Raw genomic sequence first — 21,393 nt, forward strand, 5'->3', positions numbered from 1 at the left:
CACGTGTTCTTTGCTTTTTATGAAACTACTAAAACAGGAAGGGCCTGAGCAAGGTTCATCACACAGCTCTGCTAGCTCATACCTGACTTAAAAAATCTCCAATCCCAGGGCTGCCTGTGCATCTCAGTCAAGCCACAACAGACTACATCAGCACCAAAGGGAGAGAAGGATAGAAAAAATGATGGTTTGGTAACAAGTAGGTAAGGTACCATTCTGGAACTCAGGAGATCTGAATTCTCCTCCCAGCTCTGTCAGAGATTCCCTCCCTTTGTGACCTTGAGCAAATGAGTCTCACTGCCCTAGTGTTCCCATCTGTAAAATGGAGATAAGAATCCTCCTCTTCCTCACAGAGGTGTTGATTGATTAATTAATTAGTACATACATGGTGCTCAGACACTACCATTACAGAAGACACAGAAAAATCTTTAAACAAAACCCACCCCAGCAGAGCCTCTCCTTCTGTTGAGGCCCCAAGACATAGAATCATAGAGTATCAGGGTTGAAAGGGACTTCAGGTGGTCATCTAGTCCAATCCTTTGCTCAAAGCAGGACCAATTCCCAGACAGATTCTTGCTCCAGATCCCTAAATGGCCCCCTCAAGGATTGAACTCAAAACCCTGGGTTTAGCAGGCCAATGCTCAAACCACTGAGCAATCCCTCCCCCACAACCAAGTCTGCAAGATTAAGCCAGTAGACACAGGCATGACAAACATGGAATGATATGTCCCGTTTTCTTTAAAAATAAACAGTAATATTTAAAAACTTTATACATACTTTTTTAAAATTTGCCACTAACAATTAAACTGCAGTAATACAAAAAAAAACCCTTCCCTATAAAATGATATGCTATTTCTAAAGGTATTGATTTCTTTGAGGAAAACATGTCCAGGAGGACTGATTTTTCCTAAAAAGTTTTACCCTCAGTGAAAAACAATGTACAAATTAGTTTATTAAAAAAACATGTTTTTGTTCTCAAAAAAATTGCAGAATTACAAAATAACATCCATTGACTTTTCTACTAGCATATTAAAGTTCAATTTGCAGAAATATTTTTAAAATGGCAGTTACAAATATACTTACTAAAACACAGAAAACCATGCAGAGATGTATGTACATACATATTCATAAAAATACATATCCACTCATACAGTAACATACTATATTGAGCACAATATTCAAAGCTGGTGTGGGGGCACAGGGCCTCCACCATGGCTCAACCTGAAAGTTTGGGGCAGTTCCCGCTGGAGAGGCAAAGTCCACCCATCAACAGGATATGTATGTGTGGGGTGGGGGATGTCACTCCATTTGGGGATCATAGCACAAATTTCTCCCAACATCCTTCCTTCCTGCCTGCGGGAAAGGATGCCCTCTGAGCTTAAGTAATTTTTCAACAGAAAAAACTAAAAATTCCTTATCAGCTTGGGAGCTTTGCACATCTTAATGCATCAAAGCAGACTGGCAGATTAGTGGTCTATTGACAGGTTAGTCATATGAGATGGCACATAGCACACGTATATTGTACTAGAAAATAGTACATAGTAAATGGGATATAACAAGTTACATAATCAGTCTGGTCTATGAACTTGTGATCTACAACATCTTAAATTATATCATTTTAAGGACCAGTATACAAATTTTAATTAGAGACACTGGACCAAACTTGATGCTAATTTACACTTTATGTATCTCACAGGGACTATATCAGGACAGACTACAGTTCACTATCTTTAAACTACAAGAAAGCTATGATTAAACAGCATTAAGGGTTTGTCTATACTGGAAACGCTACAGCAGCACAGTGGTAGTGCTTCAGTATAGACACTACTATGCCACCAGGAGAGGTTTTTCCATTGACATAAGTAATCCACCTCTCGGAGAGGTGGTAGCTAGGTTAATGGATGAATTCTTCCATCCTTCCATTCCTCCAGCCCTGTCTACACCAGGGGTTACTTTGGCTTAATTACACCATTCAAGGGTGTTGATTTTTCACACCCCTGAGTGACAGCTGGGTCCACCTAACTTTTTAGTGATGACCAAGTCAAAGGATTTGAATTAAATCCATATCAGCAAGAAAATTCAGAAGGTAGGCTTAAAATCCATTCCTAATCCACCATGTTGAGCGTAGGTATTGAATGGGTTTCAGAAGTCAAGGGGACTGCTCATGTAAGACAGGTGGGCAGAATTTAGCCCTTCTGTGCTGCAATACCTAAGAAAAACAATGTGGAATGCTTTAGGTATAATAAGCCTGAATTTCTCTCAGTGATTCAACTCAGTCCCTTTGACACAGATCTATGTGATTTATTGACATCATTGTTTATGGCAGTTTAAAAAAAGACAAAACGCAGAAATGAGAAGAGATGTGCCAATGATTCATTCAACTCATTATTTTTTAGTTTCACATCCACAATGGCTAGCTCTTCAAATGCCCAAATTGTGTGTCTTAGACCATACAACTCAACAGTATATGATATCAATACATGTCAAAATATTACATCTATATGGGACTGATCCAAAATCTACAGAAGCTAAAGGGTCTTTCAGTTGACTTCAGTGCATTTTGGATCTGACCTTATATACATTTGTACATTCCAAATATCAAAAGTCTAGTAAACATTCTTCAGACATTACTGCACACACACAGCAAAAGTTTTTAAAGCCCATATTTCAGCCAATATTGTATTTTTGAAACTAGCCTAAAAAGTTGACCAAGTCTTTTCAGTAACACCTTACAAAATGTTGTTGTAAAAAAAAAAAAAATGGAGCAGTTTTAAAGCTAGTGCACAAGGTTAGCTTAGAGATTTTAAGGGCTTCTGTACTTCAAAAATAACCATGTTCGTATTTATTTTAGTCTGTTCAAAACCACACATGGGAAAGCACTTTTATGCTAAATCAGCTGAGGGATAACTTGTTACGTGAACTGATCTACACATGCCAAGTGCTGCAGAGGCTTAGCAGTACAGCCTATGCTGAGACCACCAGGCTCACTTCACTTGTGGACTAGCACTGATTTACACTAGGTCTCCAATGATTAAAGGCTGCTAGGCCTTACTATTAGCTCAGCAAGCGAGCTACATGATAAACGAGGATGGCTAATTTTTTTCAAGTACTTGTTTGACAAGATTTTAATGTTTAATAAACAAATATTTTGCAAAAGAATAAGACAGACGTATGAAAATCAGTTTATGGTTATTTCCTACTTTATCATTGACAGTCTTGCCCAAGATGAACAAACTGCAGAAAACTGAGAGCTAGGCTCCCTCTAGTGAGATTCATACAGAAATGTTTTAACCAGATTTCGACTGAAATATTTCAATCTCCTTAGCTGGAGTCTCTGTGCAGTACAATTACCGTTGTAAGAGTTAATCAGGAAAAATACAGAGTAAACACTTAATAAACACTCACAAGGGATCTTTAGGAACTAGCTTAATTCTCAGGAAAGGGTTAAAATCTTAATAAGTAGTTTGTTTCACTACATAAGGACTTACTGAAACATGTCCTGGCTTTTACACACTGAATCTCACATTAGTGAGGATGTTGAACATTGAGAAGGAAGGAAATAAGCACACTCCAAAATATTCAACTCAGCACACTTCTGAGTGTATCAGAACCAATCTTAGCTCTAGATATGAGTTACAGAGTGATCACAAAGATCTTTTTGTGATGGTCAATATATTTCATAACAGCCCCAGTGGGAACGGCGTGAGTGGAACGGCAGCAGAAATCTTGGAATTTGCATTGTAAGACACAGAAGAGGCAGGAATCCCAAATTCTAGTTTTTCTGGGGCAAGGAAGGTAGCAGTGGCTCTTTTTACATTTAACTGTAACAATGAAGTGTGACCTTAAGAATCGAGCATTACTTCACGCTCATCATTTGCCGACCTCCTTTTTCAGCAGAATGCTGTTGTAATCACAATGCCTCAGCCAGGCTACTTTTCCCTTCCCATAAATGATTCAGCTTGACATCAGGGCCTTTTCTGTTCAAAGGCATTTTCAGTAAAAAGCAAGAGTTTTTTTTTTTTGACAGCAACGGGCTTGTATTTTAAGTCGAACCAATTACATGCAGCATTTTTTTTTTTTAAAGTGTGTGTGGGGGTGAGAGCTGCAAGCATTGGGCTTTTGCTCAGAGCCCAGCGTTGCAACCTGCATTCTCTCCAGCAGCCTTCCAAATTCTGTTAACCCTTTCAATGCAAATTACATCTGGCTTCCCTATATAGTACATTATATATGCTGTACCAATAGTTCATGGTGCACTTGAAGCAAAGGGAGCGTGGGCAGTGGTGGGAAGGGAAAAAAGAACGAAGTTCCTGCTGTGAAAAGTGAAAGGTAAAATGTGTGAATGCACTCTTGGCAATGCAAGTGTTGCACACGATATTAGATGCGTATTTAATGTCAATGCTGTCTGTAATCAGCCAAGACTGGGTCATCTTCATCCTGCTTATTTCCCTTTTCTTACACAGGTTTTGCATCAAAACTGAGTACAAACCCGTTAACTGCCATTTTGAGATCTATGTAGAGACTCTGCACTGGAGTGGGCAAATGCGGAGCGAAGAGCTCTGGAAAACCCAAATACCCAGGAATGCTTACATACTATTAAAGCTATGCTTAGACTCTACCTGCATACCGAGCTCCTTTAGCTATGCTGTAAGTATAAAGAAGTTTTGTGCCAACACCAGTGGTTTTGCCGAAGAACTTGGCATACACAGTTAAATTATAAATATAGAATATATATCTAAAACTGTCATAAGAAGTTAGAAAGTTTCCTTTAAAAACATAAGATAGCTCTATTTCAAAATTGAATGATCACAGCTATAAAGGAGACACGACAGAAGGGGTTTTTGGGAATCTAGTTTAAAGGTGTCTTTTAAAGTGGTGGTTAAAGGTTTAGTTACAATATTCACAGTCTGATTTGATTAAAGAGAAGCTGTTGACTTTCACTGTGAATTAATGCCATGTTCATTACCAGTAACTGCCAGGATATCCTTATTCTCAATGTCAAAGGCTACATCTATTTTACATAATTGCATTTAAGTAATAGGGTCTGGTGGACAATCTCTATCTGAGAAATTTTTGTGCACCTCAAGCGATAGAACTGGATGAAATATCTCCTAGAGAAGCACTTTGTCATACAACTATTATTAAATAGGAATTATTAATTAATACAAAGGATACATTAATAGCAAGGCAATTACATTTGTAGAACAGAGCCTCCTTTGTAATGACAGAGTTGGAAGCAATTTGCAGCACAATATTTGATCCCCGGCAAACCCTGGTGATGCTATGGTTAACTAAATGGGCACGTAATGGACCTCAGCTTGGTTCTGTGGCAGAGACCAATTCTAAAGTTCTGGGTTTCAGAGTTTAGTATCTTTGCTATTTTTAACCAGACAGTTGTTTTGATTGGAAGGACCTTCTCTAATGAATCACAGTTCCCTTTTTGCTTTGTAGCAGTACAAATTTCATTACTCACAAATCATCCCTGATAACTGGTGTCTACCTAGGTTTGAATCAAATTTTGGCTGAATGCTTTTTAAAACTAATTTCCTTCCAACTCTTTTCTGGAATTTAAAAGCAAAGGCAAAATTTTCAAGGTTTTAGCTGCGCCTTTTACACTAAGTTAAACTGGCTTTGTCTTAAATTACGGAGTTACCAAAAAAAAGGTATTATTATTAAATTGTGCCACTTAGCTGAAACTTAGCAATGTTAAATTATTTCAAATGCAAAATTTTTATGAGGAGTTAGTCTCCAGTATATTCAGAAAGTGCACGTCTAGGTCGGCATTGTGTGTTTTTAATAATGATGCAAGCTCCTTGTTACTGGAAGTGAAAGCCGGGTTTCAGTTCTCTGTCAATGTAAGCCAGCAGTTTTAAAAAAGCTGTAAAATAGTGTCTACGTTAATCCTCCTGGCTCTTAAACACACAAAACCTTTCACTTGGGCTCCATAATCTTCTATCAGGGAGCTCAATATTAGGTGCCTATTACATACCATTCAAGCTTCGAGTCTAGGTCTATGTGGCTAGAATTGTGTTGCACAGAACCTCCTTGGTTGTGTTTGATACAGTATTTGGGTGTTCCATCTTAATGAGACAAGGTGGGTGAGGGAATATCTTTTATTGGATCAACTTCTGTTGGTGAGAGACAAAAGCTTTCGAGAGAGGTAGCTTGTGTCTCTCACCAACAGAAGTTGGTCCAATAAAAGATTATTACTCACCCACCTTGTTTCTCTAATATCCTGGGACCAACATGGCTTCAACTGCGTTCCATCCTCATGTTATTGTAACCTCTACAACCCTTTGCATAGTTCAGCTCAGCCTACTTCACGTTAAATGATTTCTCATTAGTGCTTTCACAACTAATCATAAGTGCAAGTATCAAGTCTGGCCACCCTCAGTATTTCCCAAACTTTTGAGAACACTGACTGTACGACAAGTGTAATCTTATTGGCTTAAGCAGCAACTCTGGGGAGAAGACAAACAACAACTACCCTCGTGGTAAGAGAAACCTCAGGGTAGATGGTTACTCCATGGAGAACAGCACTCTTTTTAAACTATATAGCACTTTTGAAAGAATCAGAAATATCCGCACACAAAACATGTGCGGTACCTGCCAGAGCGCTCATTTCAAACAGCATGTCTTACACATTCAGTTAACAGTCCCCAAATGAAGAGCCAAAAGGAAGAGTGATACTGTGAACCTCCCACTTGGGCTGCTCATGGAAAAACAAAGCTTTCTACATTATTGAAGAGTTTCAAACTAGCTGCAATGCAGGTGCAGCAGTTTCTGCAGACAGCTCCACACACAGTTCTGCTTAGCTTAATTTCACTACAGACGAGACCTTCTTCAGAGTACAAGAGCATAACTCAGTGCTTAGAGCATAAAACTGCCCTCCCATTAACCTGCCACAGCCCACTGTAGAGTCTCAGGTTTAAAATAGTCTCAAGTACTCAACGTCCGGAGGATTTTTAACAGAAGCTAAAAAAAATTAACATTAGGAACATATAAGCTTCAGGATCAATTGCCAGCCTTGATTAATTTGGGAAATTTTAAAGGCAAGGTCATCTTCCATTTGCCTCCCAAGTAGATATACAGACAAATTTGTAATACCTATCAATGCATTTTTAATGAGCTTCTTGCTGTAGTATACAATTAAATACAGCTCTGTTCTGTTCAAAAGGACCATATTTTCTGCCTCTGCACTGTTTACTTTGTTTCAAGTGTGTTATTCTCAGTTGTCTCTAGGAGAGATGCTGTTGGCCATTTAGCAGAAATCACTGGAGAAAGACTTGAGCAAATAAATGCTTTTCTGCATATGCAATATGTGTAGTTTTATGCAGATTTTAAATTTTGTTGGAGTGTTTTTAGCCACTTAAGCTCTATTTGTTTCATTGCAAAGCATCTAGGATATTTGCATCTAGGGATAGATAAAATCACAAAGTTATGTGAACCCCTCTGCCAATATATACGGGATAGACAAATGCTGAGAACAACTTGCTGGCCTCATACATTTACCTTCATATTGCAGGCTAACTCCATCAGCTTTTTTGCATTTTCCTCTGACCGATATCTCTTGGGCAGTTGTACACGGAAGAACTTTAAAGCCCCTTCAAAGTCTGTCAATAACAGGTCATCCTTGGTAGTCTAGAAACATACAGAAAGGAAACAATATTTGCAAAGCGGATTTTGAATAACAGCTTCAATAACAGATGCTAATAAAATGAAACATATATTTTGTTCAGCTTACAAGAAAGTATCTTTTAACCTTCTTAAAATAGCAACATGTGTTTCCACTTGCACAATAGGACATTTTCCACACATGGCACAGACGCAGAGGCAGCGCATGCCAGACAGCAACAAGAACAATACAGGAAGATTTTTGATTATAGTATTTTTGTAACATAGCCAGTACATAGTGATGTATTAAATGAAACAATGTTAAAGTTGGATACTCACTTTTAATAATCCCAATGCAACATTAAAAATAACACTTATTCCCTAAAGAGAGAAAGGAAAGAAAAATAGGAATAAGTCAATGTTTTCAATATTTACAAGCCTGGCTATTACTTTGTTCCCACACCTTAAAGTTACATATTTTTACTTGTTCCTATGAAAATGGGAATGTAGCATAAAAATATAAGCAGTAGCTTCACCAGATCAAAGCCCCAGAGAGTAAACTCACAAGCAATAAGGCCAAAATCCCCTGTGCATGGCACTTTGCAGATAGCAAAAGGAACTGCCTCAAACACACACTCCAGCCTCTCCTCACTAAGCTTCCGTTTGCCTGATGGAGAAAAGAATTCTTCCCAACTTCCTTTGTCTTTATGTCCAGTCTCATAATAAAAGATCTTTTCAGGAGAACTACATAGTCCAGTGGATTGTGGGGAGCTCAGAGCAGTGCTCCAAACACAATTCATGCATTCAGCAACATAAAATAGTAACCAACAACAAAGCTACAGGTCCCACAAAAAGCAGCTGTAAATTAATAGCCAGTAAGAAGCTGACTATCTTCATATAATGTGGAGTTGTGCCTCTTAGTACGTTCAGTTCTGCAGGTGGCAGAGCCACCGGCTAAAGGGGCCCTAAACCACACAAGAAACACAATGTCTTTCACTTGTCTAAAACTCAGCCGGGAAAACATTCCTCCTGTTACACATTCCCTTTCACCTCAAAGGATATAGGGAGAGGGGAGGACGCGCAGACATTATTCTGTGGTAACTGGGGTATAGCTTGGAGTTCTGCAATCTCTGAGGGATGGAAGGACTCCCTATGACCCAGGAACTTCTTTGTGACAACTGGCAGAGGGCATAGAGTTTTCCAGGGATCCCTTGAGTCAAGTATATGCACAAGTTCACCAAAGGGTGGCATGTAAGGTCTCTATCAAGAGCCAGTAGCCCACTGGTCAGCCTGAGCACAGCAAAATGTAAGTACACAAGAACGGCTGTACTGGGTCGGACTTATGGTCCATCTAGCCCAGTATCCTGTCTTCTGACAGTCACCAATGCCAGGTGCCCCAGAGGGAATGGACAGAACAGGGCAATCATCAAGTGATCCATCCCCCATCACCCACGCCCAGCTTCTGGCAGCTAGGGAGATCCAGAGCATGGAGCTGCATCCCTGACGATCTTGGCTAATAGCCATTGATGGACCTATCCTTCATGAATGTATCTAATTCTTTTTTGAACCCCATTATAGTTTTGCCCTTCTCAACATCCCCTGGCAACAAGTTCTGTAGGTTGACTGTGTGTTGTGTAAAAAAGTACTCCCTTTTGTTTGTTTTAAATCTGCTGCTATTCATTTCATTAACTCACCCCTGGTTTTTATAGTCCTCTATCATATCCCCATTAGACATCTTTTCGAACTGAAAAGTCCCAGTCTTTTTAATCTCTCAGTATGTGGATGCTGTTCCATACCCTTAAGTATTTTTGTTGCCCTTCTCTGTACCTTTTCCAATTCTAATATATCTGTTTTTGAGATTGGTTGACCAGAACTGCAAGCAGTATTCAAGAGTGGGTGTACCATGGATTTATAGTGTGGCAATATGATATTTTCTGTCTTATCTCTTTCTTAATGGTTCCTAAAACTGTTAGCTTTTTTGACTGCTACTTTACATTGAGAGGATCTTTTCAGAGAACTATCCACAACGACTCCAAGATCTCCTTCTTGAGTGGTAACAGCTAATTCAGACCCCATCACTTTGCAGGTATAGTTGGGATTACGTTTTACTTTGTTAAATAAACTCTTGCTTGTTTTCATTATGAACATATCTAAGTGCCGTGTGTTAAACTGAGCAGTGATCTGACATGAACCTGGTAAACTGGAGCCCACTGCTTCTTTGGAAACAGCGAATCTGTGATGCTATGTATCCAGTGGGGCAGAGGCTAGACATTCCAGGGAGTCGCTCGGAGGACTCGGGTTGGAGTGCACCTATTCCTAACTTGCACAGGGACAGTGGAGCCTGCGTAGACTATGGCGGGCAAGGGGTGCTTGTGTTATCTGTGGCCAGTGGAGTCAAGGAGCTGACCCCCAGCAGGCACAGACAAGGCTTCCTCACAAGGGCAGGTGATAGGGAGGTGCCTCACAACCCCTGGTACCACTGGGAAGCATAAGACTCCCCCCTATGTATTTTGTAATATCGTCAGTGTATGGACATATCTGTAATACAGTTTCTTTCCATCAGGTGGGTTTGGGAGCCAATTCTCTTTAAAAAGAAAGCATCTCTCCACCCCGACCTGGTACACATTTATATTCTCCTATTTGCCTGTGTTTTGGAAAAGTAATTTTTCTGCTGTACAGCTTCCCCTAGCAAAATACTTGTTCTGTTGTATCTGATTGTACAGTGTCCCAACACACCACCCCTGTTCCAGCACGCGCACACTGCAGCGGCTCTTCTCTTGTTGTCAGCTCTGCTCTAAAGTCTCTGAAGGGGAGTTAGTTTAGACAGAAACATCCAACATTTTACAGTAATTTTGTGCTAATGAGAGTTGCTATATTGATAGTCCCAGCGAGCTTTCCCAACACACCACCCAGGCAACATGACTCTCTAGCCTCATTTGGAGGGATCACCTCTATGGCTACCCAATCTCTGGCCTCTCAGGTGACAGTACCATCGGGGGGTCAATTGGTGCCACCTGTTGTCGTGAGATCTCCGACACACTTGATACTGGACATACAGATGGCAATCGTTTACGGTCAGGGCCTAGTTGTTTCAGAAGCTGTGGAATCCACTTCTAACCAAAGAACTGTGCTCTAGACTCTAAGCTTGGACATAAGAATTAAATCTCTAGCTCGTACAATGGCAAAGACAATCTTCAAACTTTGAAAAACCAAATGTAAGTTGATGTGATGTTGCTTTCCTGAGTCTGCAGATAACACTCCAAGGCTATTGTTTGAGGCTAACTCCAATATATAAAGATGACAGCTTAAATAGCAACATAGTCAAGCAGTTCACTGGTGATAATTTTAGCAGAAACAGCCAACTAGAGTGCTTATATCCCACAACCCTAAGCCACCTCCTCAGCCCTCCTTGGGTGCCAAAAGCCATAACTGCTCTCTACTCAGGTGCCAAAAATTCCAACTTTCCCCAGGCAATTTCTAGAAGGCCCACAGTCAGCACAAAAATCTGCAGCCTCCAGGAAAATTAGAATGTGAGGATAATGTATTGAATTAAATAGTTGGTTTGTTTTTTTTTTCATTTAGATAAGGCTGGTGGTGTGACACCAGAGTGCCCAAGAAACCAGGAGACCTTGCAGTGAAATTCAAGCTCAAAAACCCTGCCTTGAATATAGGACTGTATTTTATTTTATTTTATTTTTAAGAATGTATTTGGCTATCTGCCACAAAAAGGTGCTCTCCAATCAGTACTAGATACTGTAGCAAATTTTATAGTCTGCTACAACCCAAGTATCAAATGATCAAGATAAAAGAAGTGTTCAGTATGTATCATCAGCTCTTCTTATCTGCTATCAGTCGCACCAGATTTTATTATAGTTGGTTGATTGGATGCTTTCCCTTCTTGTGCCCGCTCTCGAACAGAAATCTATAATTACTCTATGCAGTACACACAGCAATACACCAAAGTGCTTTTTAGCTCCAGGAGAGACGCTCAGGTTGGAAGATGCACAGTTTTTGTCTTCAATGGGAGGTGTTCTAGGAGGGTTCCTATACTAGCTGGGCCTTGCCCTTATTGTTCAAAGAAAAAAAAACCTTGACACATATCTCTATACTAGAAATTTCAGAATGGCAAAACTCAGCATTATCCTGATGCATTTTAATTTTTATTTCCTACCTGGTCAATTCAAGGCTGTTTAACATCTCAATATAGTAACCTCCCAAAAGCATCAGATTCAAATACAGCAACCTAATAGTTCCTTTGGCCAATGTAATATGCTTGTTTTCTACCTAAACAGGAATTACCCACTCTACTGATCTGTTTGTAAAACATCTTATTTATATGTGTAGAAAACAACCCTGCTAACATCCTTTAATAAACCCTAAAGGCAAGCTGCCTCTCTCCCCTCCCAAAAAAATCAATGAACTTTGAAGGTCAGGTACTACACATGAGGTGGCATTCTGGATAGTTAATACTTCCTCTGTGTCAATACTCCCTTTGCCATAATGAATAGTATACAAAGAAATATAAAGTTGAATCCTTTCCCTTTTGTTTACACAACTCATTTAGCTACTTTATCCTAAGGGGCAAGGGACTTTTTTTCTTAGACCATTTTCTGATATTGGAAAAATTTTATAATTACTCAGGTGGGACAGGAAGGTAAAGATGTGATGACTGAGAAAGTCACTCCCCATACACTTCTCTTCCACCCCTGCAAAAATAGCTACAGCATAAAAAAGATTACAGATACTGAAGACTGGAAAATGAAAATATCAGTTATGCACAAGGGCATGCAATATTCTGGCCAACAGTTTAAGCATGTGTGCATGATTTCAATTTGTCCTTCCCACCTTATTATTCAATCCCACATCTTTTATGGATCCTCTTATTCCAGATTATATAAAAGGGGGAATTTACTCACAGCTCAATACTAGAGGATCTGGCAGCTCCACCTCCCATATTCTAGACTTTTATTGACATTACTGGTTAAAGGCTTGGTTTTCTCTCCATCCTTTATGTCTTTTGAGTTTTGACTTTAATAGCAACAAATTAAGACTAAACTTGCTTCTATCACTTCTATTAGCAGTAGAGCTAGCACTGTGTTACAGTGGTGCTCTGGATTTAACATCTGATTAACTCGCTCACTTTCAAAAGTCTGGGAAATTCTTGCTATGGAGAAAAAATGACTAGCTCTTGAAGGCAGCCCTATGCTAATTATTCGGCTACTCATTAACTGAACTGAAACAGGTTTATTAAAATAACTGATTAATTATTTAAGTGCCCCTTATATTCAGTAGTAGAATCTACTTCCGCTTTACAGGATATCTTAGCTCCACATGCGGAGACCACTTTTCTGCCATCTGTTGCTTTTTATTGTACTAGCATCTTGGCAAAGGAACCAGCACGTTCCAGAAAAACATAGCTACATAGGGCGCAAAACACTGACCAGGAGATTTATGAATGCAGCAATCTTTAAACGAAAGAAACAGAGCAGAACTTTACTAGGAGATCCACTGAGAAATCATGCATTTTAGTAATTAGCAAGTAAGCAAACAAATGATTAAAAAACCCCAATGGCACTGCATTGCAAAATGTGCTGTATTTATTCATGTTTACAAGGGTAGTTTAGATTTAATTTAAATTACTTCCTAACATACTGCTAAGTATACTGTTATAAAAAACAACTATGTCTTCTCAATACATGATTTCACTACGAAGAATTTTGCTATTAAATATATGCTGAGAAATTGAATGAGACCTCAGTTTCTTTGGAGGGAGAGTTATCAGGCCTATGAGATTCCAAAGTGATAATTAGCATAGTCAGGCTGTAAATGCAGAGCACTTCAGTACTCTAGAGATGCCCTAATATTGTCTATCATTACATGGTATTTACACATAAAAGTAGCAACAAAAAACAAACAAAAAGTTACTTGTTAGATCTAAAAACTTAGAAACAAAAAATTATTCCTCTATAATGCTGTGTTCTTTTTATATAGGGTTTACACTGTTAAGAGATTACATGCACAAAATTAACCTCTTTAGCCTGTAACTAATATATAGAGTGACAAAAGACAAAATGATTCTCTAAGAAATAGGAGACTTCAATCTAAAACTAAAAAATGCCATCAACTTTAATTCTATGATATAATATCCAAAAAATGCTGAAAAAACACATCCATCGCTGCATAACAGTTTTTATGTAACAGTTAAAATTTTTATATGGGAAACTGTACTTCAAGCCTCAGTTGTTCAGCACTCAAAAAACAGACATGAACAAAGAATGCAATCAAGCTAGACTTTATAGGAAGAGTCCATCAGGAGTTGCTGCAGATACAAAGTTGTATAATTGTACGTGTAATACATACCTCACATAATAGCAAGTCAATAATATGGAAGACCATGTAGAGGGGGAATTTTGCAGTGAACAGGGTTAGAAACCACTGGGAGGCATACATGTGGGCTTCAAGGCTGATGTCCAGAAAGTGGTTGTAGAGGTCAGGAATGCACTCCTAAATAAATAAATAAAATAAAAGCACGCTCATTAGTTCTGGCTTAAAAGCAGCTGTTTATATCACGCTTATAATTCTCAAATCTACAAGAGAATGGTACAGTAGAAGAAATATTTAATGCTGTCCTAAGGCATTTTATAAGTATCAACTGGAATAATTATGCTAAAGGAAGTTCTCTGGAACTATGTTGGGGCACAGTTGTCCTCTATCTCAATCAAGGGTATAATAAGAATGTGCAAAAACTATTCACTTGTGATAAAATGCTGCTCTCAAGCAACTAAATCTTGGGTCTTGCAAGCCCTGACCTGTTCACTTCAAAGCAATCTGGACGCTTACCTGCATGAGGCGCTCCAACTGATAAAACTTGCAGTGCAAATCTTCAAAGTTTTGTTTGAAAAGTTCCCTGAGTCCATAGTCAAACATGATTTTGACCAGAACACTGAACGCCTGCTCTTCAGGCATCTGTCAAAGAGAACAAACCTTGCTGACATTTTTATATTATTCTATTTCCTTCCTTCATCTTGCTCTTACCAGCAAGATACCAACCGTTTTTCATAACAGATAAGGATAATTGCACACATCATAACAACTAGATTTAGAAACGGTATTTTACACTTGCTAGGTATGCCAAATTCCCTCTTAGTTCCCCAATTTAGAAACACACCAGTCAACCTTAAAGATCCCCAAGGGGTCTATTTCATGCAGTAGCTGTCCCAAATCTGGTCAATGACTTCAGAATCAAATTATACTCCTACAGATTGAGAGCCCAACCCATCCAGTTCCTCAGTGTAGTCAGCTAACACAGTCAAGATATAACCAGTACTGTCACAGTATTACTACAAGCTGCTAAACACAGAGTAGCATTTTTTATTTCTACTTTTTAAAAACGCTGTTACTTCATTTGATGATCTTTTATTCAAACTGATTAAAAGAGGAGAGAGTCGGTTATTACTACCTAAAGTTCAGATTTGGCAGCTCTCTACACTGTTTTGGGACACTTGGCTCTCCCCCTTCTGCCAGCAATTGGAGACAGAAACATCATTACTTGTCAGTATTTATACATCCTTCCTTGGCATCATAAAGCAGTTCTGTTCTTTCCACAGCAGTAAAGACTGACTCTTCAGGTCAATTACTTGTTCCTGTAAAGGTCAAAATATCTAACTCAAGTGCTTATTATTCATCCACAGATGCAGTCAGTGAACTCTGAAAACTTTTCAGAGATGTTTCCATACTGGCAGTGAGGGACTTGCAGAAACTACATTTCCCTTTATTGCTCCGGGACTGCAGGGTGTACGCAGCAGTTCCTTCTCCAATAAGACAAGGTAACATGAATTCCATCACAGCCCCTAATAATCACACTCCCAAGACAAACTTTCAGGAGGCTCAAAAAGTGAGAGAGAAACGAAAACAGAGGGATTTTTAAGTTGTAGCCTTCAGTTTACCAGAGCTCATTCTAAGAAGCAACAACTAACATTAAAGAATGAGCTCTAAGAAAATGTATGAATAGTCTGTTCTTGTCTCTGCGTCTCCTTAATCCAATGGGTGCCAAAAAGGTAGGCAGATAGCATTTTGGCAGCTAAAGAAAGCATATCTATTGGTGAGCAGAGTTCGGTCCCCTTACTAGCAGCAAGAATAAACCTTTATTGCTGGTTGGGTTCAGAACAGTGCTGAAGAATTAATTTCTCCATCAGTTAAGAGTTATCAGTTATTATACAGATTACAGAGAATCAAAGCATTACACTTAGATACTATCAGTTCATCTGACTTCTGTTTATAAAGAATGTAGTTTATAATATATTTCTGTATCATCCTAAACTTCATAGAATGATGGAAAAATATTACTCTAAAAACCACACATCCTGTCAGTTGGAGAGAGAGACACAAAAATCTTTATTTAGTTCTGCATGGTAGCAGCAATCACTCAGAATTGACTGTGGAGGGCAGAGGGAGAATATCGCAAAATCTTATGGGGCTTAGGAACTACAGTTTCCAATATGGACTTATGACAAAAAGCAGACATTCCTCAAAAATACTGATGTAAAATTTCTGCAGCTACATGCTATTTTTAGATTTTTTCACGTAAGATAAGATATTTCACACAAACATGAATAAGTCTCAAAACTTTCTACTCAGATGTACGTTAAGTATAAAACAGATAGGAAGAGCCTCTGTAAGTTCAGACCACTCAATGCCTAGACAGATAAGGGATCACTATACTAAGCACAAATTTACCCAGTGCTAATAATTGAAAAATAATACATTTGAGACTCAATCTGTTTTCATCTTGGGTCACTGACTAACATCTAAACCACAAAAAACAAGGCCCCAGAATAAACACATAGCAATGTTCAAACCACTAAGAGTTAATAAACTCACACACTACTAACATGCTGCAGAGTATGTTCCTGTTTAATCCAAAAGCCATGGCAACCCTAGTTTGTCCTTATGATCAATACCAATAAAAGCTCTTCTATAAGCTTACACCGAATCAGAGATGCCCTCCTCCCCCGCCACCCATGGGTACCTTTACAAAGAGTTCATAGGTGGCCTAAACCCCAAAGTCATTTCTATCTAGACAGCTTACTTTGCATAAACAAAGCAAGAGAGTCTGATCTGACCCTAAGATAGCTTGGAGTGGAAAGATAGCTAGAACCAGAAGCAAAATGAAGTGAACACTGACCATAAACTCATTATCGATGCTGCAGTGAACTTAAAATGGAACATGCTCCTCTTTCCCCTAAAGTCATAATTATGGACAAACAAGGATTTGAGTAAATAAGCAGGGGACTTGCTACGGCACTAAGAAGAGTGGATTTGAAATGAGTTCTTCTGGATAAACTTGAGCATTGTTTGGTCTGAGGCTCACAATAAATGGGAGTGTGGGGAGAGGGGGGACTTACATGCAGAAGCAGCACAGCAGCAAGAAATGACTGGCCTTGGCAATAGCCAATCTCTTCATCATAGACGGAATAGGCCTGAAAAGAGAATCAATATTTTAAGATGTACACTCTCCCTAGAGCAGAACTGCACGAGGAAAAAGTTAAGTACGGAAGTACACACCTTCAGCCATGACTGGACTGTGATTCCAGGATATGGTTTAGCTGCTGTGTTACTGCACAATGATTAACCCAAAGAAAAAAACTGTTGTCTGCAGAGCAACTGTTGATGGCCAGCAGCGACCTAGTTGGTCGCATGGAGCGGGACCATTTTCAGCTGCTAACTCACACTGAAGACTGCTTAAAGCACATGAAATCACTTTCCTAAGATTACTTTTACAGAGCAACAATTGCTGTAGTTGCAATCAGGATGTCAGGAGATTATGAATCACATGAACACAAATGAGGAAGGAGTAAGACTACCTCTCTATTAAAAGGCAGCCTGTACTATGAAAAAGTTTGAAAACCTTTGGATTAGCCTAAAATTTCTTCAGTAGCCTCACAGAGTACACACAAAAAATGATCTATTAATTTTCATTATGGGCCCTATGCAAGAAAAAATGGCGAGCAAGCAAATGGGATTTAATATTGTACAGGAATGCCATGGAAACATTCTGTATGCAGTGCAGTTGTAGCCATATCAGTCCCAGGATATTAGAGACATGATAGGTGACGTAATATCTTTTATTGGACCAACTTCTGTTGGCGAGACAAGCTTTCGAGCCACACACAGCTCATCTTCAAGTCATTTTAAAATGGAAACATTTTAGTCTGTAACAAATCTTAAATGTGTGGAATTCCCTCTACCATTAGTGTGCTGGAGACAATGCAAACTCATCAGCAGATAGCAATTCTAAAATATTTTAGATCAACACAGTACGTAGTGCCATCCCACCTTTGGATCCAGTAAAATGGTCACCTCACATGGGGATGTGTGAAGTAGTGGCTTTTATGGACAAAATCCCTGTTTCGGGATTCTCTTCTTTAAATTATTCTGAAACTGCCACAGGTCCTTTTACAATGAAATGCATTACAATCCTGTTTTGCCTTTGTTGCAGCATAAGATGCTTAAGTCCTAAAATGACAGCATTACAGTGGCAGGAACTCCTCTTGCACATGATACCAGGTCAACATCCTCAGCAGTCACATATACAAACGAGTTGCCAATGGACAAGGGCACATCTGAAACCCCAACTGAAAAAGGAGAGCTGCTGAAACAGCTGCCAATATTCTGTACACAATCCAGCTGGACCTAACGTGGATACAATTAATGTCATAAAACAGACTTGCTGCTGAAAAGATGGATACTGAAAGGTACAAGACTAAAGAGAGTTTTTGGGTGAGGATCATTCTGAGCACCTTAGTCTGCTTCCAAAATAAAGATCACATGGAAAAGTATCACCACCAAGGAACAGGAGAACAATTTCACAATGACTCTGAAGTCATGGAGAGGGTGCAATGGGTGTCATCCAGTTCCTATGCTAGCCTAAGAGCGATCTCACCAGTATGTTACTGTTGCAAAATATACTGGATAAACCATCAAGATCAAACAGATGTAACCAAAGAATTATGTTTCCAAAGCATCTGTTACAGCAAAATTTGAGATTTTGGGGTGTTATTTCAAACTACTGGGTTTATGCAGGGTATCGTGGTACAGAAAAATCTTTTAACTGGTTACCAAGTGTTTGATTTTAGTATTACTGAATTATACGCAAGAAATGCACAAGCATTTCCTTCTGCCCTGGACAGTCCCCTGCGCAAAGCTCATCATCTTTAAATTATATCCTAAATGAAAAACTATGTGCCAGGAATTTAAGCTTCAAAATGCAGAAATGTCTCCTGAGGGATAGAACACATGAAGAATTTCTAAATGCAGAATCAGAGTGCTGAAAGCTTAAGATACTCTGGTCAAACAAGGTAATTGGATCAAACAGAAAACAGTCATTTTTACCTGATAATTATCTTCTGCATTTTAATGAGCACTCAAATGTGTGCCTGCTGGTTTATAATGCTAATGAGAGAGGCATAATTATTTTCAGCTTTACAGATACCTAGATCTTCTGCAAGATCTTTTCTCTCTATTAGACTCATGTAGCTCTTACGAAAGTTCCACAAGATCATTGCTTGTATTCTGAGGACATATTTTAAAGAAACACTTCAATGTAGCATTGTTTAGGGTTGTATCTCAATCTGTAGATGTGACGGACAGAAATGAGGCCATCCCCATTTGCACAGTGTTCTGATATCAATAGAAATAAAACATCAAAACTATGCAGAAATATTTGCATAATTTCACAGATCAAGGATTTCTAAAGGTTTTGTGAGGAATAAAAACTAGATGTCCCTCTAAAAACCATGAGCTCTTTATTCTCCACACTTTGCTGCACCTCCCTCTGTTTAGTGTGTTGCCCAGTGATCCTATAGAAACCTAGTGTCTAATAGCACTGGCCACAGACAGGCACATGCAGGTCAAGCTTCCCACCAAGCAGCTCTATCCCCACACAATACCCCCGATCAGCAGCCTCCCTGCTATTCCAGAGCTAGGCCCCGCTAGACTATTCGGCTGATGCACTTTAACCTTCACCTGCAGCTCCAACCCCTTCCTTTTTATTCCTTTCTTCAGCAGAGACTACAAGTTCTAACAACTCAATTGCACTTTGGTTTAGGCTTTTTGTATCCCATCGAAACTAAAGCTCCAAACATTTTAGCACAGAACAGACAGACAAGATGAAAAAGGTTCCAACCCAGTGAGCTCATTTATGAGATTCTTGGTCATTGTTTCTCTCTGAAGTGTGGGCACCTGGCCACATAAAGCATCATGTCTCTCAGCACGAGCAGAGCGAGACACTACACAGAAATAAAGGGACAATCGATCTCTCGGCTTAGTTTGCTCATGTTGTGCTGCCTCCACTTCAGTTTCAAAACTAGCCATGAAAAATGTGTAGAAAAGTTGAACCAATGAAGAAATTGCCATTTATTTCTGTTTGCATAATTCCCTATAAACATTCAGTTTTCACAGTTTACAATGACAACATGATTTACGGGGCAGATCTAAATCAGACATGGAGACCTCTCCTTCGAAGAGGACACTACAACAAGATCTGCACTAGGTTCACTCCTGCATAATTTGATTTCCTTTGTGTGTGTATGAGAGAGAGTCAATCTATGTGTGTGTGACATATGCTTCCCACATGACCCATCCAACATGCCCTGGGTTTTAAGTTTCTATCTCCATTCAGTCCTGGCCTGGCCTCACTGCCGAGATGGCCATCAAGGATGCTCATACCTGTAGCATATGAGGGTGGTTGTAGCGTTGTGGATCCCAGTCCACTAGGAACTGGATTAAACTGAAGTTATTTTGTACGAGCCAAAACAACCTTTGCACTCTGGCAACTTTTCAATTCAACTGAGCTTACAGAAAAAATAAGCAAAGGGGAAACATGACCAATTTAACTCCAACATGACTGTTGTAAACATAAAAACTGTATGTTGACCAAGAACACCACACACGAGGTTATAAAATACCTTGCATATTTTGTACAAGGAGTCCTGTCCATCTCCCCCGGTATCCTTAAAGTAATCATGAGCTGGGAACGTGCGATTGATGTCCCGAGTGATTGCGCTATCCTGGGGAGACTCCTGTTAAAACAAGAACATGAGAGAAAAATCTGTATGTTAAAAGGGATGTCGTTTAAAAATCAGCATAAATTACAATGTGCTGGAATGAATGGCTGATAGACTATCAGTGTATGCTGTGCATGTCACTCAATACAGACTGGAGTAGACAGCCTGCAGCCCAACCACCTCAGGTCACAATCTGGTAACCTAAGCAGGTCTGGGCATGGTCAGCACTTAGCTAGGAGACTGCCAAGGAAAATACAATGAAGTGCTACAGGATGTGGTGGTGAGTCAATAGACCAAAAAAAAAAAAAAAACTACCCTTTCAGTCTGTATGGAACCCAACTGCCACTACACAAATTCTACTTCCTCTAAGGTAAACTGAGGGTGCCAGTCAAACAATCTTTGGTCATTGTAGTCTGGCATGCTAAAATTCACCCCCAGTTTAGACTGGAGAAGTCATTTTTCACTTCCCCCCCAAATGCCAAGACACAATAAGGGTGAAAATAGACAGGAAACGGGACCCAAGCCTGAACAGGACATGACTTCACAAAAAAGAAAACTGGCTGCATACAAGAGGCATCACATCATGGCTCAGGGAGGTGGCAGTGCTGTGTGCATATGGCTCTGGTGCAACCACCTTTATAACACTGTGTGCAGGAGATAGAGCGAGGCTACAAACAGCAGGAGTAAGTGGAAGTGAAGAAATCCAGTCTGAGAAAGGAAC

At 39.4% G+C, this 21,393-nt stretch overlaps 1 protein-coding gene across 7 annotated transcripts in view; it reads right to left on the reverse strand.

The window, feature by feature from the left end:
- Positions 1–21,393, reverse strand: part of RABGAP1 (RAB GTPase activating protein 1) — a 153,263-nt gene that overhangs the window by 44,865 nt on the left and 87,005 nt on the right. For 6 of the 7 annotated variants that reach the window (XR_007769969.1, XR_007769966.1, XR_007769968.1 and 3 more), the window contains 6 exons: positions 20,574–20,687; positions 17,013–17,087; positions 14,449–14,574; positions 13,969–14,112; positions 7,948–7,989; positions 7,507–7,635 (listed from right to left, as the gene is read on the reverse strand). Coding sequence is in view for 3 of the 7 variants with exons in the window: in XM_050926237.1 (XP_050782194.1) it covers positions 7,507–7,635; positions 7,948–7,989; positions 13,969–14,112; positions 14,449–14,574; positions 17,013–17,087; positions 20,574–20,687 (630 nt within the window). In the remaining 4 variants the exon portion in view is untranslated. Of the gene's footprint in view, positions 1–209; positions 2,116–7,506; positions 7,636–7,947; positions 7,990–13,968; positions 14,113–14,448; positions 14,575–17,012; positions 17,088–20,573; positions 20,688–21,393 lie in introns of those variants that run through there. The other variant, XM_050926239.1, reaches the window with a different exon arrangement.

The sequence above is a fragment of the Gopherus flavomarginatus genome, chromosome 17, assembly GCF_025201925.1.
Source record: "Gopherus flavomarginatus isolate rGopFla2 chromosome 17, rGopFla2.mat.asm, whole genome shotgun sequence".
NCBI lineage: Eukaryota > Metazoa > Chordata > Testudines > Testudinidae > Gopherus > Gopherus flavomarginatus.